Here is a 23,647-nt window from a genome sequence, read left to right as displayed (position 1 = left end):
TGGCAAAAGGGTGTCCATATGAGGAAAGACTGAATATGTGGGTTACACAGCTTGGAAACTAGGCACGATAGGAGGGAGTATATGATGAGAGCCTTGTCGATCAATTCGGCCCTGGAAAGATTGTGCAAGGCTCAAGGGGTAGAATTTTTTTCAGCCTGGTCTGTACTTGTTAACAGGAGAGATTGCTTCTACAGGGATGGGATACACTTAAATAGAAAAGGTGCAAGAATATTTGCTGATGCTATCGAGGCAGTGTTAGGTGGGTTGGAAAACTGATAGCTTGGGGGGATACAAGGACTAATAGTTTAACAGTAGCCGTAGGCAGAGGTGAAGGTGATTCTTGCACAACTTCTATTAGAATAACAGCGACCTGGAGCGAGGGGTGTTGGGAGTTTCAGGGACGGATGTCAGTCATTGTGAAACAGGTGGGTATATGGGATGTGTTAGAGTGGCTGGGAATAGGAATAGGTGCATGTATACCAATGCTAGAAGTATAGTAAATAAATTTGATGAATTTGAAGTGTTGGTCAAGACATCAAAGGCGGATATTGTTGGGATATCAGAGACGTGGTGTCACACAGATATAAGGAATGCTGAACTGGAATTTGGGGAGTACAATGTGTACAGAAAGGATAGACAGGATAGGAAGGGAGGAGGTGTTATGCTGTTAATAAAGAAAAACATAAAATCAAAAGAAGTGCATCCAGTTGATATAGATGAACAGTGCACTGTTGAGTCAGTTTGGTGTGACATAAGCACTGCGAAAGCAAAAATTAGAGTAGGAGTGTATTATAGGCCTAATGACTCAAATGAGTACAATGAACAATTGTACAGAGAAATAGAGTGGGCTAGTAAATCGGAATGTCTTATAATGGGGGATTTTAACTTCCCAGATATTGACTGGAACTTGTGGGTTGGGCACTCACACACTAGTCAGACTTTTGTGGATTTATTGGATGATTGTTTTCTGCATCAGCATGTTCGAGAGGCAACCAGAGAAAGTAATACTCTTGATCTGGTTATCAGCAGTGATCATTCATGTATTAGGAATTTGCAGATAAAAGAACCACTAGGTGGCAGTGATCACAGTGTACTGACGTGGGATTTACTTAAAGATTTAATTACCATCAGGGGTAAAGGAAAGGGTTTTTGCTTCTGTAAAGGTGAGTACAGTGGTCTCCGACAGTTTTTAAATTCTGTACAGTGGGATCAACTGACAATGTTACCAACAGTAAATTCTAAGTGGGAAGCATTCAAGAAATTAATCGTGGATGCTACTAAAAGTTTCATACCTATTAAGAAATATTGTTCAAGGTTTAGGCCTAAATGGTTGTCAAATGAACTAATGAGACTCATAACAGAGAAGAAAAATGCATGGGATGCATATAAATTATCAAGCAACTCAGAAGCCTATGGCAGATATAAGTTAATCTGTAATCAGGTCACAAAGGAGGTGCGGCAGGCGAAGGCAGATTATGAGAAATCCTTGGCAAAAGATGCTAAGAAAAACAGCAAGGATTTCTTTACTTATATAAACTCTAAAAGGAAGGGGATGAATCTGATTGGTCCACTTGACATCGATGGTTCGACTGTTGATGATCCTGCTCAGATAGCAAACAAACTGAATGAGTATTTTGCATCTACATTCACACGTGAGGAATTATTAAGGTTTGAAAATGGCAGAAGGTTATCAAATTGTAGCAGGATACTTAATGATTTTGTAATAACTGAGAGCAAAGTGGAGGAGAAATTGTTGAAGTTAAATGTAAGAAAAGCACCTGGGGTGGATGGGATCTATCCAGTTATATTAAAGGAGGCGGCAAAGCAACTAAGCAAACCCTTAGCCATAATTATGAGAGCATCCTTGGACTCAGGGGAGGTTCCCACGGACTGGAGATGTGCAAATGTATCCCCAATTCACAAAGGGGGATCGAAGGGTGACACGAGTAATTACAGACCAGTTAGTTTAACTTCTGTTCTGGGTAAAATAATGGAGTCGCTGGTTAAAGATGCATTGCAGGATCATCTAGACAAGACTGCAGCAATAATTCAGACACAGCATGGGTTTGTTAAGGGAAAGTCTTGTCTGACAAATTTGATAGGATATTATGATGTGGTTACAAAGGAACTGGATGCAAAAAATAATTTTGATATCATATATTTGGATTTCAGGAAAGCTTTTGACACTGTTGCGCATGGAAGACTATTGTACAAATTGGAGCAGAATGGTATTAAGGGTAAGTTGCTACAATGGATAAAAGGATGGTTAAGTGCGAGAAGACAGAGGGTGGTAATCAATGGGTGCTGCTCTTCTTGGACTAATGTTATTAGTGGAGTTCCACAGGGTTCGGTGTTAGGTCCACTGTTGTTTTGTATATTTATCAATGATATTGATGAAGGTATATCAGGCTTAATGTCGAAGTTTGCAGATGATACAAAGGTTGGCAGGGTTGTTAACGACAGTAATGGCAGTCTGCTACTGCAACAGGATCTAGATAATTTGGGCAGATGGGCTAAGAAGTGGCAACTGAAGTTTAACCTTGACAAATGCAAAGTACTGCATATGGGTAGAAGTAACCCCAGAGAAACGTACCAACTGTGTGGTACTACACTTAGGGTGGTAGAAAATGAAAAAGACCTGGGAGTAATTGTGCAGTCAGATATGAAGTTCTCTGAGCAATGCAGACAGGCTGCAGGGCAGGTCATGGGGTTTTGTCAATGATATATAGGAATTTTGTTAGCAGGGAAAAGGAGGTGATTATCCCTCTGTATAAGGCAATGGTCAGGCCACGCCTTGAGTACTGCGTACAGGTCTGGAGGCCTCATTTAAGGAAGGATGTAGATTTACTTGAGCATGTACAGAGAAGGGCAACAAGATTGGTGAGGGGAATGAAGGGATCCTCTTACCAAGAGAGGCTTAAGTTCTGCAAATTGCAGTGGCTGGAGACTAGGCACCTGCGCAGTGATCTGATTGAGGTATATAAGGCCTTGAATGGGTTGAGCACGCTGAATTCTGATGGGATCCTTCCATTTGTTCAGATTACGAACCTAAGGGGGCATAAATTCAAATTAAGAAAAGACAGATGTAGAATAGATGTGCGGAAATTTGCCTTTAGCCAGCGGGTGGTTAATTGCTGGAACAAACTTCCATCAGTCGTTGTGGAAGTTGATAGGTTGAATAAATTTAAGGAGGAACTGGACAGGCATTTGGAGGGAATGGTGTGATTTTTTTTTTTTTTTTTGGCTGATGCTGCATAAGCTCATACATTTGCTTTCTTGCATCACATGCCACTACTACTACTACTACTACTACCATAGAGGAGACTTGACTGAGGTGTTTAATGCTCTGAGAGGCAAAAGTAAAATGAATGAGAATGAAATTTTCACAGTTATAAATGATTTTAGAACTAGGGGCAATAAATTCAAGTTACAGGGGAAGATGTTTAGACTGGATTGCAAGAAATTTTATTTTAGCCAGCAAGTTAATAAGTTACCTACATGGGTGGTAGAAGCTAACAGTTTGTGGAAATTCAAAGGTCAGCTGGATTCAAAGGACCTACAGGAGGGAAATGCATAGGCTGTCCATTTCCTTTTCTTTTATTATTTATTTATTTTATTATTATTATTATTTTATTCTTTTTTTTTCGTTTTTTTTCTTTCTTTTTTTTGGCTAGGGAAGCATAAGCCTTAGGCTTCCTTGCACCATATGGCCATTACTAATATTAATATTAGTTTTCCTGTAAATAAAGGTTATTTATAGATATGCAGGTATCTAGATATTAATGGGAGGGTAGTATATATTGAATGAGATTCAAGACCAGAGACTTTTGTGGCCATCCATTTGGGAAATAACTTCACTCTGAAGAAACTCCTCCACCAGCTGAGGGAGAGCATTATTTTTCCATTAAGAACTGCTATCCTAATGCACTACAAGCTCTGACATAGGGTTCACTGATTTTGTCCCTATAATCCATAGCAGTCATAGTTCCTCTCTCAAAGACAAGGAGTTCCATATATGCACTGCACATTATGTCTGTCCAGATCATCGAGCCACCTTCTCCACAGTGGATCCATTTCCCAATGTTAATTGGTTGGCTTTGCATCCCCCTCCCCCAATGACTCATTAAGGACTGGTCTACACGCCTAACCTGGGTTCATATGTGAACATTACATTGGACAATTGCTTGTGGGTGAAATTGCATGTTTACAACAGCAGCTGAAATAGGCTTTTCTCTGATGTGAGGTGAGCAGGACATAAATCATTTATCACACAGACTTCTCCAGCAGTTTACAAAATACAGTTTGGTGAAAGATGTGGCTTCAAACTTAGAAGAGAGTTAATGTCACTTCCATGTGTCATCTGATGATAACTTAAGCAATGGTCAGCCTTGTACTTATTCAGGACACATGTGCAAAATCAATTATACATTAACTTTTTTCATCAGTGAATAATGAATGGTAGCATACAAGGTGAATCATGTGCCTACTTGTATAACTTTTTTTTTTAAGATAATGCCTTTTTTGAAATGTGTGCTACAAATATCCATTAGGTGGTTGTCTACTGTTTTCTTAATTTTTGGTTCATTTTCAATTTGAATTGTTGTCTATGTTATTAGTGAAAATGTATGAATGTATTTATCTGATAACAAGACTGCCAAGACTCAGTGAATTGCTGCAATTAAAAAAAAACAAAACAACAATTAAAAAAAAAACGTATTTACTTACTGAAGTAAACTGAATGTTCACAGGATCATCAAACTGCACATGTTTCTCAATTTCATAGAGTTTCTCATAATCATTACTTCCACCTGCTTCTAATACTTTCTGAAAGACTGCTGTTCCCCTATAGATAAACCCAAAGTAATATTACAGTTGTGGAAAGCCTGAAGTTCAATTTCTTTTTTCCAAGAAATATAACTAGAATAAGAATCATTTATATTTTAAACTTTTCATCATAATCACCTTTACAGTTTACATATCATTGTATCAATGCTTGTTCCAAATTCAAATGTTTTTATATTGTACCATAATTTCCATCAAGTAACACTAGAAATTGCGTGTCAGCCAACAATCTGGTCATTAGAACAGGACAGTGGTGTGTAAACTTATTTCACTCACAATCCCCTTTATTAAATATAAAATTGACAGACCCCTCAATGTAAACCCCGAGGGAGGATGACAAGATTTTTAGAAAAGAAAAATGGCATTTTATAAATTATGTAGTAGAAAATTTTATTTGAGTAATGAGAAAGGAATAAAAAAATTGTTTCCTTTTTAATTTACACATTAAAATAATTGTTTAATATTTTTATTGAATACAGCAAAAACAACAAATCAAATTCTTATTCTTCAATTAAGATTACAAAACAATAAAAAATGAACAATTACAAAACAAAACAATTAATGAGAAGGATGAGCCTGAATAACCAATAATATTTGGTCCATATTTGGAGGAAATATTTGAAATTGCTAATTTCATGTCATCTTCTGGATCAAGTCTGGAATGCTATTTTGTTTTTATAGCTGTTAATTTTAAGAAACAAACCTCACATAAATACTTATCTGGGACAAGTTATTAGCTGTAATAATGATAAATGGCTGGAAGTCAAGAGAAGAATAAATTTTGGATGGATAGCATTCAGGAAATATAGTCACATACTGAAGAGCAATATCCCAGTTTGTCTGAAACGTAAAATAATGAATCAATGTATACTCCCCACCATGACTTATGGAAGTGAAACTTGGGCACTCACCAAAAGAATGGAAGAGAAGCTAAGAACTACACAGCGAAGAATGGAACGAATTATATTGGGAATCAGACTGTTAGATAAGAAGAGAAACACATGGATTAGGCAGCAAACTCAAGTAAAGGACATTCTTATCAAAACTAAAGAACTAAAATGGTCTTGGGCAGGACACATAGCTCGAAGACATGATGACAGATGGACTAAGAAAATAACAGAATGGTACCCAAGAGGAGCTAGAAGAAAACCTGGAAGACAAAGGCGGAGATGGATAGATGAAATTCATGAGTTTTTGAGTAGTAAATGGATGGCCAGTGCTCAAAACAGAAGGAACTGGAAAGTTGCTGGAGAGGCCTTCATCCTGCAGTGGATTGAAAATGGCTGATGATGATGATGATGACTAATTACTTTTAAATTACAACTTTTAAAATTAATGTAATTAAAGTTGTGTAAAGTTAAATCATTACAGAGACTGATAACCTCCTCTATGTAACTAAGTTAAATTCATTTTTCTGCCTGTTGCAAGCATAGTAAATATAATAATTCTTGTGAAACACTTTAAAGTTTAAATAAATTTCTGTTTATTCCTGAGATTACAAGGTCAAAAAAAATTAAATTTAGTTTAGAATTAAATCTCCACTGCAATAAAATGTTACTTTTAGGTAATTGGTTTTTTCAAACTGGGCCAACTGATGATATTATCAATGGTAATTCCTAAATGGGAGGAAATTGTAAGGAATAATTGCAGAAGCTAATAGGCTTTTATATCACTTAGAAGATACTGTTCAAATGAGATTCATGGCAGAGAAGAAAAATACATGGAATGTATAAGAAGTATCAAGTGATACAGAGGCCTACAGTAGATATAAGATAATTTGCAATCAAGTCAAAGGAGGTAGAGATAGCTAAGGCAGATTACAAGAAGTCTCAGGCAAAAAAAAGCAGCAAAGACTTCTTTACGTATGTAAACAATAGAAAGAAGGGGTTCAGTCACGTTGGTCAGCTAAATATGAATAGTTTAATTATTAAAGATCCTGTTCAGGCTGCTGAAAAACTGAACAGATATTTTGCATCTATTTCTACACACACACGAGAGATTTTTTAAGGATGGGAAGTCAGAAGTGTATCAAATTCTAACAGGGAGCTAAATTATTTTTAATAACTGAGAGGAAGTGGAAGAAAACTTGAAGCTAAATGTAAAAAAGGTACCTGGGATAGAAGAAATTTGTCCCATTATATTAAGGGAGGTAGCACAAGAGGTGAGCAAACCTTTGGCCATAATTATGAGAGCATCCTTGGATTCAGGGGTGGTCCCTATGGACTGGAAATGTGCAAATGTATTCCCAATTCACAAAGAGCAAGTTGATGGGTGGCATGAGTAACTACAGACCTATCAGCTTGATTTCTATTCCAAGAAAAATAATGGACTCGCTAGTTAAAGAAGTCATCTAGACAGGAATGTATTTATACTGGTCACAGCATAGATTTGTTTAGGAGGGGGCATCTTGTCTGACCAATCTGATTGGATACTATGACAAAAGAACTACATACAAAAAACAATTCTGACATCATATACCTAGATTTCAGAAAAGAATTTAACACTGTCGCACACAAAACAATGCTGTGCAAATAGGAGCAGCATGGCATTAAGGGCAAGTTACTGCTATGGATAAAAGGACAGTTTAGTGGGAAAAGGGAAAAAGTTGTTAACAATGGGCACTTCTCTTCTTGGATAAATGTTATTAATGGAATTCCTCAGGGTCCATTGTTGTTTTCTATATTTATTAATGATATTGAAAAAGATATATCAGGCTTAATATCTAAGTCTGCAGATGATACAAAAGTTGGCAGGGTGGTTAATGACAGCAAACAGTGTATGCTATTGCAACAGGACTGGAAAATTAGGCAGATGGCAAGGCCAGGGAGTGGAAACTGAAGTTTAATATTGACAAATGCAAAGTAGCATATGGATAGAAGCGATCCCAGAAAAATATACCAACTGTGTGGTACCACACTCAGGATAATGGACAATGAAAAAAGAGGATAATTATGCAGTCATATATGAAGTTCTCTGAGAAGTGCAGACAGGCTGCTAGAACAGCTCGTGGAGTGTTGTCAATGATATACAGGAATTTGGTCAGCAGGATAAGGAGGTGATTATCCCATTATATAAGGCAATGGTTATAATAATTCTGCATACAGGTTTGGAGACCTCATTTTAGGAAGGATGTAGATCTGTATTAAAGGGTGCAGAGAAGAGCAATGAGATTGGTGAGGGGAACAAAGGATGTTCTTACCAGGAAAGGTTTGTTTTGCAAACTGCAGCATCTAGAAACTAGGAACCTGTGCAGAGATCTGATCGAGGTGTTTATTACTTTAAATTGATTAACTCAATTCTGATGGCATCTTATCTCTTGCTCAGACTACACACACACACACACACACACACACACACACACACACACACACACACACACACACACACACACACACACACACACACACACACACACACATTCAAAATTGAAGAAGGATGGTTATAGAATAGGTGTGCAGAAATTTGCTTTCAGCCAGTGGGTGGTTGATTGTTGGAACAAATTCCATCTGGTGTTGTGGAAGTGGATAATTTGAATAAATTCAAGGAAGAACTAGACAAATTGTTAGAGAGGATGGACAGGTGATACAGGTGACATAGGAAATCTAACAAACACTACTGCTATTAGATTTTTTTTTTTTTTTGGCTGATGTATAAAATTGCTTTCTCACATCATTTACTACTATTAATACTCATAATAACAGTATCTTACATTATTTTCTTAACTATGAACTCAGGTTTGTGTAAATTTATTGTCACAAGCCTACATAGAATGTGAGTAAGAGCTCTTTACAAGATCTTGTCAAGAGTTGACCCACTGTGCTAACTTGCAATTTTAAAAATGATTTATTTGTTTTTATCAGGTGTACCAAATACCAATTATTTCTTTATACACAAAATCTAATTACAATTTTATTTATAATTTTTCCACTTGCATATTGTGATAGGTGTACCTAGTAAACAAACAACCAGTCATATTACCCTACACTGACTACTGCTGTATAGCCTGGGAATAGCATAGCATTATTATTGTACTTATGGATCTCTTAGTTTAGTGTGTTGTTTTTAATTTACGTTAAAATCATGCCCCAGGACTAGAGTAATAAAGTAAAGAGCTCAAAAGAGTGGGATACTCTCTCCTGGGGGAATTTTTGCAAACAGTTCTCCTATGAATCAGAGTTCTATAATAAGCACCACTCGATACATGTTTATGAAGTGATCTGAAGTGGGGCGTGATACAGCCAGAGGAGACACAAATTGCAAAGAGTGTGAGGATATTAAGTACAAATTCAGCATTATCTTACTAAGTGACCTAAATCAAGTCCAATCATACCCAGTAAGCATATAAATATAATTGGGCTTAATTAAGCACAAATTCAACGTTATGTCTTTATTATACTAGTGGGGTAGATGCCGTTGAAGATTTAAAATGGGGGGGGCTCTCATCAACCCCTCAGCTGATCAGCACAATGCCACAGCTCACTCTTGTGCATAAGACAACACAAAGGGCAGAATGCACTGTTACCACGGTAGCTAGTTATTGTTAGTGGCTCTATTATCAGGGAAATGAGAAATATGTTGTGCAAGAAGGTGGAATAGGGTATGTCTGCCAGGGGTAAAAGTAGATGATGTTGTAGAGCAGATATCATCTTTTAAGGGTGCAAAATGTGATATTGTTGTACATGTTGGCACTAACGCTATTAAGAGTAAGAAATCTGAGGACCTACTTAACAAGTACAGTTTGTAAATTCTATACAGTGGGACCAACTGATGATGTTACCATCTGCAAATTCTAAATGGAAAGCATTCAAAGAATTAATCATGGAAACTACTAGGCTTTTCATATCAACTAAGAAATATTGTTCAAGGTTTAGACCTAAATGGATGTCAGATGAACTAATGAGACTCATGGCAGAGAAGAAAAATGCATGGGATGCATATAAATTATTAGGTGACACAGAAGCCTATGGTAGATATAAGCCGGTCTGTAATCAAGTCACAAAGGAGGTTAGGCAGGTGAAGGCAGATTAAGAGAAATCTTTGGCAAAGGATGCAAATAAAAACAGCAAAGACTACTTTATTATATAAACTGTAGAAGGAAGGGGATGAATCAGATTGGTCCACTTAACATAGATGGTTCGACTATTGATGATCCTGCTCAAGTAGCTGATAAACTGAATGAGTATTTTGCATCTACATTCATACATGAGGAGTTATTCAGGGAGAGGAATGCCATAAAAAAAGGTAAAGTGCAGCCATTATCAACCCACCGCAGGATGGAAGCCTCCTCAACAATTCATGCTGATGGAATTGGACCATAATCTGCCACGCTGGTCCAGTGCGGGTTGGCAGATAGACCGTATTCAGCAGTCAGGGGCTTGAACCCCGGTCTACTCAAAGAGCGTGTGCTACTGCACTCCTGCTCCTGATCACTTGGCTACGGAGGCCGGGGAATGCCATAGGTGAATAAAACTCTGACAGGGAGCTAAATAATTTTGTAATAACTGAAAGCAAAGTGGAGGAGAAATTGTTGAAGTTAAATATAAGAAAGGCATCTGGAGTGGATGGGATTTATCCAGTTATATTAAATGAGGCAGCAAAGCAACTAAGCAAACCCTTAGCCATAATTATGAGAGCTTCCTTGGACTCAGGGGAGGTACCCAGGAACTGAAAATGTGAAAATGTGACCCCAATTCACAAAGGAGGATCAAAGGGTGACACAAGTAATTACAGACCTGTTAGGTTAACATCTGTTCTGGGGAAATTAATGGAAGCATGGGTTAAAGAAGCACTACGTGATCATCTAGACAAAACTGCAGTTATAGTTCAGACACAGCATGCGTTTGTTAAGGGGAAGTCTTGTCTGATCAATTTGATTACAGAGAGTAGTAATCGATGGACACTGCTCTTCATGGACTAATGTTATTAGTGGAGTAACTCAGGAGTCCGTGTTGGACCCATTGTTGTTTTCTGTATTTATCAATGATACTGATGAAGGTATATCAGACATGATATCCAAGATTGCAGATGATACAAAGGTTGGTAGGGCACACCTTGAGTACTGTACAGGTCAGGAGGTCTCTATTTAGGAAGGATATAGAGCTGCTGGAACAAATACAGAGAAGGGCAATGAGATATCAACCATCCATTCACTCCAAATGTTTGTCTAGTTCTGCCTTGAATTTATTTAAGCTGTCAACTTCTACAATGACAGATGGAAGTTTGTTCCAGCAATCAACCACCCGCTAATTAAATGCAAATTTTCACACATCTATTCTACAACTTTCTTTGCTCAATTTGAATTTATGCCCTCTGAGGTGCATGATCTGAGCAAAAGGAAGAATCACATCAGCATTGAGCTTGCTCAAACCATTCAATGACTTATACACCTCAATCAGATCACCTCACAGGTGATCTGATTGTGGTGTATAAGTTTCTATTTGAGTCTCTAGATGCTGTAATTTGCCAAACTTGAGCCTTTCTTGGTTAATGCAATCTTTTGTTCCCCTCACCAATCTCACTGCCCTTCTCTGTAGTCATTCTAGCAGTTCAAGATCTTTCCTAAAATGAGGCCTCCAGACCTGTATGCAGTACTCAAGATTGCAGTACTGCATACAGGTCTGGAGCTTACCATTTGTTTCAGGGAAAATATTGGAATCTCTGGTTACAGAAATAATGCAGGACCATCTGGACAGGAATGCAATTATACTGCAGTGACAGCAAGGATTAGTTAAGCAGAATTTCACCCCAGGGACTCACATCATATACTTGGATTTCAGGAAAGCTTTTGACACTGTTGCGCATGGAAGACTACTGTACAAATTGGAGCAGTATGGTATTAAGGGTAAGTTGCTACAATGGATAAAAGGATGGTTAAGTGGGAGAAGACAGAGGGTGGTAATCAATGGGTGCTGCTCTTCGTGGACTAATGTTATTAGTGGAGTCCCACAGGGTTCGGTGTTGGGTCCACTGTTGTTTTGTGTATTTATCAATGATATTGATGAAGGTATATCAGGCTTAATGTCGAAGTTTGCAGATGACACAAAGGTTGGCAGGATTGTTAATGACAGTAATGGCAGTGTGCTACTGCAACAGGATCTAGATAATTTGGGCAGATGGGCTAAGAAGTGGCAACTGAAGTTCAACCTTGACAAATGCAAAGTACTGCATATGGGTAGAAGTAACCCCAGAGAAACGTACCAACTGTGTGGTACCACACTTAAGGTGGTAGAAAATGAAAAAGACCTGGGAGTAATTGTGCAGTCAGATATGAAGTTTTCTGAGCAATGCAGACAGGCTGCTAGGGCAGGTCATGGGGTTTTGCCAAGAAGAGCAGGACAAACCAGATCGGACCTTTACGTAAGGGAAAGGGGATAGTAATAAATACACCAGCTGCCGTTGCAGATGAACTCAACAGTTATTTTGCATCGATATTTACAAATAAAAAGCCTTTTGTGGCAATGGGAAATTGTGGGAGCGAAGTTAAAAAATATGTAATTAATGATATTGAAATTTCGCAAGATTATTTAATGAAAAAACTTTCAAGCCTACAGACTAGTAAGGCTCCTGGAGTTGATGGAATATACCCTATAATCTTGAGAGAGGCGGCAAGCGAGTGCATTGAACCACTGAGGCTGGTTATGCGAGCATCACTAGACTTTGGGGAGATTCCCTTGGATTGGAAAAGTGCAAATGTATCTCCCATACATAAGGGTGGCTCTAAAAGTGAAGTGGGAAATTATCGACCTGTCAGTCTGACTTCAGTAGTAGGGAAAATCATGGAGGCATTGATCAAGGGTGGAATTCAGGATCATTTGGATAGAATTGAAATTCTCAAGGATACTCAGCATGGTTTTGTAAAGGGAAAATCATGTTTAACAAATCTGGTTCGCTATTTCGAAAGGGTCACTCACGAGCTGGATTTAGGGAATAATTTCGACATTGTTTATTTAGATTTCAGCAAAGCTTTTTTTTTTTTTTTTTTTTTTTTATGAAAACCCCAAACACGAAAGGTATCAAACCTATAGTACTTAGTACCGTGCATGGGTTAAAGGAGAAGTATGGGGGGGTGGGGGATGCCGGAAACTTTGCTCTAGAGACTAAACATGGGTTTCACCACTTCGTCCCACATGAGCGGTTGCTTTATAAGCTGGAACAGGTTGGAATCACTGGGAAAATCCTTAGATGGATAGAAGGATGGCTTCAGGGCAGGAGGCAGAGGGTTGTGATAAATGGCTATTCCTCAGATTGGGTTGATGTAAGAAGTGGGGTTCCCCAAGGATCAGTATTAGGACCACTGTTGTTTTTAATTTTCATAAACGACATTGATGAAGGGATAGAGGGCGTGATGTCTAAATTTGCAGATGATGTTAAAATTGGTAGAGTAGTTAATGATCACTGTCAAGCTGAGCTTCTTCAGAGAGACCTAGATAGACTTCAAGAATGGTCAGAAAAATGGCAGCTGTGCTTTAATCCAACAAAGTGTAAGGTATTACACCTGGGAAACAGTAATCCCAAAATAACTTATTCACTTGGTGGAGTTCAACTAAACCCAGTACTGGAGGAAAGGGACTTGGGTGTTACGATACGGTCAGACATGAAATTCTCTGAGCATTGTAAACAGGTTGCAAGGAAGGCCCATGGTGTCCTATCGATGATCTATCGAACTTTTGCAAGTAGAGATAGGGACGTGATAATCCCATTATATAAGGCCTATGTTAGACCACACTTGGAATACTGTGTTCAAGTATGGAGACCGCACCTAAAGAAAGACATCGAGCTTCTTGAAAGGGTGCAAAGAAGGGTAACTCGCCTGGTGAGATCGGCAAAAGGGCGTCCTTATGAAGAAAGACTTCGAATATGTGGGTTGCAGAGTTTGGAAACTAAACACCTTAGAGGAGATTTGATTGAGGTGTTTAAGGCTCTGAGAGGCATCAGTAAAATGAATGAGGACAAAATTTTCAAGATTATAAATGATGCTAGAACTAGGGGACATAAATTCAAGTTACGCGGGGAAATGTTTAGATTGGACTGCAGGAAGTTTTATTTTAGCCAGCGAGTTATAAATTACTGGAATAAGTTGCCTTCATGGGTGGTAGAGGCCGACAGTTTGGGGAAATTCAAAGGTCATCTGGATAGTACTTTCGGGTAAGGGAAGCGCATAGGATGATAGGATTAATTTCCTTTTTATTTAATTTTTAATTTCATTTTATTATTTTTATTTATTTATTAATTATTATTATTTATTTATTAATTATTATTATTTATTTATTTAATTTTTGTTTTTATCATTGTTTTGTTCGGATTTTTTTTTTTTTTTTTTTGGCTGGTGCAGCATAAGCCATAGGCTTTCTTGCACCATACGGCCGTTACTAATACTAATACTAATGATATATAGGAATTTTGCTAGCAGGGAAAAGGAGGTGATTGTCCCTCTGTATAAGGCAATGGTCAGGCCACGCCTTGAGTACTGCGTACAGGTCTGGAGGCCTCATTTTAGGAAGGATGTAGATTTGCTTGAGCGTGTACAGAGAAGAGCAACACGATTGGTGAGGGGAATGAAGGGATTCTCTTACGAAGAGAGGCTTAAGTTCTGCAAATTGCAGTGGCTGGAGACTAGGCACCTGCGCCATGATCTGATTGAGGTCTATAAGGCCTTGAATGGGTTGAGCACGCTGAATTCTGATGGGATCCTTCCACTTGTTCAGATTACGAACCTACGGGGACATAAGTTCAAATTAAGAAAGGATAGATGTAGAATAGACGTGCGGAAATTTGCCTTTAGCCAGCGGGTGGTTAATTGCTGGAACAAACTTCCATCTGTCGTTGTGGAAGTTGATAGGTTAAATAAATTTAAGGAGGAACTGGACAGGCATTTGGAGGGAATGGTGTGATTTTTTTTTTTTTTTTTTTGGCTGATGCTGCATAAGCTCCTACACTTGCTTTCTTGCATCATGTGCCACTACTACTACTACTACTACTACATCTGGTGAGTATGGGCTTGGCACACCCAGGGTCCTGAGCTGGATATCATCATTCTTCTCTTTTTTGATTCTCTCTCTCTCTCTCTCTCTCTCTCTCTCTCAGGGTAACTCGGGAATTTTTTCTTTGGCTGGTGCAGCATAAGCCTCAGTCTTCCTTGCACCATATGGCTAATAATAATAATAAAATAATAATAATAATCTTGTCTGACCAATTTGATAAGATACTACAATGTGGTTATTGGATGCAAAAAATAATTTTGATATTAGCATTAGTTGAGGCATATGATGCAAAAAAGTAAGCTTATACAGCATCAGCCATAAAAAAAAAAAAAAAAACTCTTCCCATTTCACCCATCTGGTCACTTCAAATTGTTTGTCTAGTTTAGCCTTAAATTTATTTAATCTATCAACTTCCACAACAACAGATAGAAGTCTGTTCGATCAATCAACTACCCGTTGGCTAGAGGCAAACTTCCGCACATCTATTCTACAACTGTCTTTCCTCAATTTGAATCTATGCTCCCTCAGGTTCTTAGTCTGAGCAAGCAGAAGTATCCTGTCAGCATTGAGCCTGCTCAAACCATTCAAGGCCTTGTATACCTCAATCAGTCCATTTCCTCTTTAATTCAGATAAACTTCCAGCCTCCCCACATGAATAAGTTAGTGTATTCTAACAGTCAGTCACCCTTTGACTAAAAGAAAAATTTCAGACATCAATTTTGAATTATCCCCTTTCAATTTAAATTTATGCCCACTGTATATTCCGTAACTAGCTCTAAAGATGCCCTCAGAATTTAGTTCATTCAAACCTTTGCCGGGTTTCCAAAAGCTGTAACTTACAGAATTCGAATCTCTCTTGATAATAATATCCCTTTGTGCCTTAACCATTCTTGTCACTCTTTTCTTATACTCTCTCTAACAAGTCTGCGCATTTTTTAAAATGAGTTTCTAGGCCTGTATGCAAAATGTGGTGTAACCATTAATTTATGTAATGAAATAATCAGCTTTTTGATTCTACTGTCTAGTTCAGCTTCTAGTTTCTTATATATCGTTGGCAGAATCTATTGGGCTATCTCAGCGCTTGAATTTTGATAAATTTGAATTATCTACATCAATATCAATAAATATTAAGAACAAAGGGCGCCTAAATATTAGGAACAAAGGGAAGAGCACTGGCTGTTTATAGCCACTACCTGTCTTCTGTCTGCACTTAGCTATCCCTTTATCCATAATAATTAATTGCCCTTAATGCCATATTGCTCTAATTTATACATTAATCATTTATGTGGAACAGAATCAAAACTTTATGGAAATCTAAGTAAACAATGTCAAAATTCTTCTTTTCTCTAGCAACAACTACATAGTAGCTGATTAGATTAGTCAGACATGACTTTTCCTATATTCTCTACTCCACACCGATGAGTTGCAATAAAAATAAATTATTATTTTATTTATTTATTTTTTTTTTTGGAACTGAACTGCACTATTTGGAATATATAAAAAAAATTATAATTTCTATTTCAATGCATTATGTGAGCAGATTACAATTCCTGTATAATTGCTCCCTCTGCTTGCACACTTTTGAAATGACATCCCCCCCAACAAAACCATGCTCTGATTCTCTTAAAATTCCATTCGCAGATGATCCTATAAAACTGCAGCCATTATCAATCCACTGTAGGATGTAAGCCTCCTCAACAATACATGTTGAGGGAAAATGTACCATAATCTGTCACACTGGTCCAGTGCGGGTTGGCAGATTGACTGTATTTAGCAGTCAGTGGTGTGAACCCCACTCCACTCAAAGAGTGTACACTACTGCACTCCTGCTCCTGACCACTTGGCTACAGAGGGCACCACTATGATGATCCTATAAGACATCCTTAATTAAGGATTCCATAATCTTTCCTGGCACAGAAGTCAGTCTGTAGTTGCTCATTCTACCCTTTAAGCCACCTTATCAATTTAGCAAGTTACTGTGTACTAAATGTTGGTTAATCTATACTTGACAACTCTAAAAACAAACTAAACTATTTAATGCGGAAATAATGTCTCTCCTTTCATTATATTTAGTTTGTATATCCTACATAATGTCCTTCCTCTTTCCTCTGACAGCAGTTATTTCTTTAAATAGATTTATGATTTCATAATTAATACACTATGATTACTGCTTGCCAATGGTTCCTTTATTTGAAGATTTTTAATACATGATGAATAACTGCTAATAATCAAATCAAGAATATTGCTTTTTTCTGTGACATTTCTAATATGCTAATATGGAAAGCAGTCATCCAAACAAACAAATGCCTTCTAATAGGTGAATAAACAACCCACAAATTCCATTCAGTAACTGGAAAAACAAATAAAAAACAAAAGAACTGAAAAAAAAAAAACAATAAATAAAATACTTACGGTCTTTCTTCAGATAACATAATCACATGAGTTAAGTCCGGAAACCTAATTCAAAATGAAACTCAAATTACTAAATAATAAATCATTTATTATTATTATTATTATTATTACTAGCCATATAGTGCAAGAAAGCCTGAGGCTTATACTGCACCAGCCAAAAAAAAAAAAAAAAAAAAAATTCAAAGTTACCCAGAGAGAGAGAGAGCAGTAGAAGGGAATCAGCAAGAAACAGAAGAATGGTGATATCCAGCTCAGGACTTTACACCAATTTAAAGTTTGGTTGAATAGAAAGAAAACAACCAGCCAAAATGCATTTTGAAAGAGAGAAAATAAAAACTGTAACTTATTCTGTGAATCATGATTCCATGCTAGAATATATCCCCCATCATATGATCTCTCTGCCAGTCTACCCTTAGAAATGAACTTGAAAATTTTCAAAAAGAATTGAAATTCGTGGCTTTCCAAAGTGGATCACTCACATCTCCTTATACTCTTAATCTGCATAATTTCTCTGATTGGTAGATATTATCATTCTTACATCTGGGTAAGTTGTTCTCTGTACCTCTCTAAAACTCTCAAAAATTCCTCTTTATTTTCTGAATGTGTGAAAAGGAGTTAATAGATAACATTTAATAAGCAAAATAATTTCCTTAGATATTCTGTAATAAACATTTAACTTTTCCTCTTTTTTTTATAGCAGTTAATTCCCAGACTTCCTCAGTCTAATCTTTGCCCAACTGTCATGACAGTGATCAGAATTTCAGGCTAGACAACCTGCCTCTATAAAATGGGTTTTCATAGCACATAATTCAACAGCACAGTTTGTTTTTTTAATATCAAAAATTCATATAATATGGATTACAGTTTGCAATAAATGTGGTTTAATCAGATAAGATGTTGTTTTTCAAATGTCAATGCAAGAAAGAGACCCATTGGAGGGTTAAAGTGAAACTTAGGCCACCCATCATGAATAAAAACAAAATCTGCTGTTGAATTGTGTAACCCATTATCCTTTCAAGATTAGACTGAAGAGGGTAAACCGACACTTTCATTTTCAGAAGTAAAAGAGCCTGTTCTCTTATTAAATAAACAGAATTATGAACAATAATCAATTAGCCTCCTCATGTGTGATATTTTTTTCTCTTTTTCCTCACCACAGATTTCAAAAATAACTTGGAGCAGGACAAGGTTACTTAACAGCTTACTTATAGTTTTTGTGAAAATTTTTTGTGGGATTTTTGTGTATTACAATGCTTTTTTTAATGTTCCATGAATTTGTCTGCTTTTTTTTTTTGTCTAAAATTTTGTGACATCACAATTTTGAACAAATGGATCATAGGACCCAGCATACCATTACATAATAGTAAAATTATTACTTTAAATATCTATTTTATTAAACATATATATTAAAGCATTATGATCAAGTTGTCAGTGATACTAGGAACTAATGATTGCAAAATTCTGTAGAAATTAGCTATAAAAGTCAAAGATAAAGTTTCACTAATATTCATTGGTTAATCTACATGCATAATTTCAGATTTCCTCTTCTTCAGTAATTAGTTATTTCTGAGGGTAATTTTTTTTAGCACAGGGGGTTGTGATCCTGAGCACTTGATAAAGATGTGATCTAGTTGCATTTTTTTCCCTATTAATGTAGGATCTCTTCTTCAGAAAAAAAAAATTGCACAATATTTTATTAAGGAAAAAAGATTTCACCAGACTAGACAGCTTAATCCTGGAACAGAGCTTTCAATTTTGATAAACTCAGGTTCTTAGATATTTCTGGTTGTGGTGCAGATAATACAGCAGTCAACAATATGTCCATGGTCAAAGGTGATAAATTAAAAGCCAAATATGTACTATGCACAAAGTGTATGGAATTAAATACCACTGACAACTTAATACTGTAATTCTTTTCTAATTTTTCCAAAAAAAGAAAAATTTCCTAGCTTATCACAAGTCGAGGTCTGAAAACAAACAGTGTTTTTTTTTACACACCGTTTACTGGGCAATAATACAGTAATATTCTATGAGATGATTGGTGAAGTATGAAAGAAGATAATTTATTTATGTGAGTATGAAAATTCACCTTTCCTATGTGATATGTAAATTATTAACTGAACCTAAACAAGGCAAATCAATTCCCATGCATTTTTTCTCTTTTTTCTTCTTCTGAGGAAATTACAGAGATCTATACGAAAATTTCATCTTTAGGAAATCTAAAAAAATGGATGAATTTTAACTTTTCTTCCCTGACACAAAATTCCAGAAAATTTTGATCCCACAAAGAAATTCCTGCAAATCGCACTATTTTTTCCCCCTGCAAAAAATTCAGAATCCTAATCATCAGTACTGGTGAGGATCATGTTTTCTTATTCTATTTTCTCATTACTGTATATTCAATTTCTTGAAATAGGCTTTGTATGTCCTATGGATTATGTACAAAAACATAAACATATGTACAACCCTAAAATCCCAATCTATGGACTATCAAATGGACAACTTTTGGATTTTAAGGTTGACAGGAAGGTGCCTGAAGGAAGTATCATATAATTTCCCTTTCACTGCATAAAACTGTTGACAATATGGACTTGCATTATATAACATTTTTTCAGAATGTGTCCTCTGTGTTATAAGAGAGCAAAACAGATAAACTTATAAACCATTTCCATACTCAAGAGTTCTTTACCTTATTCATGTACACTGTTTTTTAAAAGCTGAAATATTAACCTTATTGGAAAATGAATTTTATATTTTAAAAACAGAAATTAGTGTAATATCGACACTTTTATGATAAGATTCTGAAAGAAAGTGGAATAATAAAAAGCCTCCTCTCTTTTGTTTGCTCACTGTTTTACTCATGCTGATAAAATAAACAGTATAATCTGCACAATGATTTCTTACATACTTAACACTGGCTAAGGGAAATGTGTCTGAGGTGAGGTGGATTTTTCACTACTGCATTGAAATCAAACAGAATATTCTTTCAGTTTTAGGGTTTGGTGTTGGGCCATTGTTGTTTTCAGTATTTATCAATGAAGGTATATCAGGCTTAATGTCCAAGTTAGCAGATAATGCAAAGGCTGGCAGGGTTTTAAATGACACTAAAGACAGTATGCTACTGTAACATTGACAAATGCAAAGCACTACATATCATTAGCATTAGTAGAGGCATATGATGCAAGAAAGCAAGCTTATTCAGCATCAGCCAAAAAAATAAAATAATAAAATAAAATAAATTAAATAAAACCGCCACTCCCATTTCACCCCTCCGTTCGTTCGAAATACCTGTCCAGCTGAGCCTTAAATTTGTTTAGGCTATCAACTTCAACAACAATTGATGGAAGTCTGTTCCACCAACCAACTACCAGCTGGCTAAAGGCAAATTTCCGCACATCTATCCGACATCTGTCTTTCCTCAATTTGAATTTATGCCCTCTCAGGTGATTATTCTGAGCAAGAGGAAGAATCCCATCGGTATTGAGCATGCTCAAACCATTCAAGGCCTTATACACCTCTATCAGATCACCTCGCCGGTGCCTAGTCTCCAGACTGTAATTTGCAAAACTTAAGCCTTTCTTCGTAAGAGCAACCCTTTGTTCCATTCACTAATCTTGTTGCCCTTCTCTGTACTCGTTCCAGCAGCTCTACATCCTTCTTGAAATGAGGCCTCCAGACCTGTATACAGTACTCAAGGTGTGGCCCGACCATTGCCTTATACAAGGGAATAATCACCTCCCTATCCCTGCTAGAAAAATTCCTGTATATCATTGACAAGACACCATGAGCTACTCTTGCAGCTCATCTGCATTGCTCAGAGAATTTCATATCTGCCTGCACAATTACCCCCAGGTCCTTTACATTCTCTACCACTGTCAGTGTAGTACCGCAGAGTTGATACGTTGCTCTGGGGTTACTGTTTCCCATATGTAGTACTTTTCATTTGTCAATGTTAAACTTCATTTGTCAATGTTAAACTTCATTTGCCACCTCTCAGCCCATCTGCTCAACCTTTCCAGATCCTGTTGCAGCAGCATAGCATCAGTAGCGTCCTTAACAACCCTACCAACCTTTGTATCGTCTGCAAACTTGGACATTAAGCTTGAAATACCATCATCAATATTATATATAAATACAGAAAACAACAATGGACCCAACACTGAACCCTGAGGGACTCCACTAATAACATTAGTCCACGATGAGCAGTGTCCATTAATTACCACTCTCTGTCTTCTGCCACTCAACCATCCCTTTATCCATAGCAACAATTTTCCACCAATGCCACACTGCTCCAATTTGAGCAGCAGTCTTCCATGTGCAATAGTATCAAAAGCCTTTCTAAGATTCAAATATATAATATCAAAGTTATTCCCTGCATCCAGTTCTTTTGTGACTATATCATAGTATCCAATCAAATTGGTCAGGCAAGATCTGCCCTTAACAAAACCATGCTGTGTCTGAGCTATAACTGAATTCTTGTCTAGATGATCCTGCAGTGCTTCTTTAACCAGTGCCTCCATTAATTTTCCTGGAACAGAAGTTAAACTAACAGGTCTATAATTACTTGTGTCAGCCTTTGATCCTCCTTTGTGAATTGGGGTTACATTTGCACATCTCCGGTATATGGGTACCTCCCCTGAGTCCAAAGAAGCTCTCATAATTATGGCTAGAGGTTTGCTTACTTCCTTTGCTGCCTCCTTTAATATAACTGGATAGATCCCATCCACCCCGGGTGCCTTTTTTATGTTTATCCTCAACAATTTCTCCTCCACTTTCCTCTCAGTTATTACAAAATCATCTAGCTCACTGCCAATGTTTACTTCACCTATGACATTCCCCTTACTGAATAACTCCTCATGTGTGAATGTAGATGCAAAATACTCGTTTAGATTGTTAGCCACCTGAGTAGGATCCTCAACTGTTGAACCATCAATATCCAGTGGACCAATCTGATTCATCCCTTTCCTTCTTGAGTTTAAATAGGTAAAGAACTCTTTTCTGTTTTTCTTTGCATTCTTTGCCAAGGATTTCTCATAATCTGCCTTTGCCTGTCTAATCTCCTTTGCGATTTGGTTACAGACCAACTTATATCTATCATAGGCTTCCATGTCACCCATTAATTTGTATGTATCCCATGCATTTTTCTTCTCTGCCATATGTCTCATTAGTTAATCTGACAACCATTTAGGCCTGAACCTTGAACAATATTTCTTGGTTGGTATGTAAAGCCTGGTAGCTTCCAAGATCAGTTCCTTGAATGCTTGCCATTTTGAATTTGCTGTTGGCAACATCATCAGTCGGTCCCACTGTACAGAACCTAAATACTGTCTCAGACCATCATAGTCGCCTTTACGAAAGCAAAAACCCTTCCCATTACCTCTGATGTTAGTTACCTCCTTGAGTAAATCCCACTTCAGCACACTGTGATCACTGCCACCTAGTGGTTCCTTTATCTGCAGATTCTTAATACATGAAGAATCACTACTGATAATCAGATCAAGAGTATTGTTCCCTCTAGTTGCCTCCCGAACATGCTGGTGTAGAAAACAATCATCCAATAAATCCACAAAAGCCTTGCTAGTGTGTGAGTGACCAACCCACAAATTCCAGTCAATATCTGGGAAATTAAAATCCCCATTATAAGACTCTCTGATTTACTGTTATCTGATATCATCATCAGCCATTTTCAATCCACTGCAGGATGAAGGCCTCTCCAGCAACTTTCCAGTTCCTTCTGTTTTGTGCAATGGCCATACATTTGCTACCCACAAACTTGTGAATTTCATCTGTCTATCTCCATTGTTGTCTTTCAGGTTTTCTTCTAGCTCCTCTTGGGTACCATACAGTTATTTTCTTTCCATCTGTCATCTTGTCTTTGCACTATGTGTCCTGCCCAAGACCATTTTAGTTCTTTAGTTTTGATAAGAATTTTCCTTTACTTGAGATTGCTGCCTAATCCATGTTTCTCTTCTTAACTAACAGTCTGATTCCCAATATCATTCATTCCATTCTTCACTGTGTAGTTCTCAGCTTCTCTTCCATTCTTTTGGTGAGTGCCCAAGTTTCACTTCCATGTCATGGTGGGGAGTATACATTGGTTCATTATTTTACGTTTCAGACAAACTGGGATATTGCTCTTCAGTATGTGACTATATTTCCTGAATGCTATCCATCAAAAATTTATTCTTCTCTTGACTTCCAGCCATTTATCATTATTACAGCTAATGACTTGTCCCAGATAAGTATATGACTCCACCTTTTGAATTACTGCTCCTTCAATTATTATATCCCTTTCTGTGGCATACTTGTTCATCATTACTTTTGTTTTAGCCATATTCATCTTTAGTCCAAAATCTTTACTAACTCTGCATAACTGATTAAGATTTTCCTCTAATTCTTTGGGATTGTGGCTT

The 23,647-nt window shown here is 37.1% G+C and overlaps 1 protein-coding gene across 4 annotated transcripts in view; it reads right to left on the bottom strand.

Moving 5' to 3' along the window:
- The window catches only part of LOC150079651 (medium-chain acyl-CoA ligase ACSF2, mitochondrial-like), a 180,548-nt gene that overhangs the window by 58,232 nt on the left and 98,669 nt on the right, over positions 1-23,647 (bottom strand). For 3 of the 4 annotated variants that reach the window (XM_090383698.1, XM_090383701.1, XM_090383700.1), the window contains 2 exons: positions 17,235-17,279; positions 4,726-4,843 (listed from right to left, as the gene is read on the bottom strand). In XM_090383698.1, the coding sequence (XP_090239824.1) occupies positions 4,726-4,843; positions 17,235-17,279 (163 nt within the window). The remainder of the gene's footprint in view (positions 1-4,725; positions 4,844-17,234; positions 17,280-23,647) is intronic. The other variant, XM_090383699.1, reaches the window with a different exon arrangement.

Source organism: Mastigoproctus giganteus, chromosome 10 (assembly GCF_048544385.1).
Source record: "Mastigoproctus giganteus isolate SK-2022 chromosome 10, ASM4854438v1, whole genome shotgun sequence".
Lineage (NCBI taxonomy): Eukaryota > Metazoa > Arthropoda > Arachnida > Uropygi > Thelyphonidae > Mastigoproctus > Mastigoproctus giganteus.
This window is presented reverse-complemented; position numbering and strand designations above follow the sequence as displayed.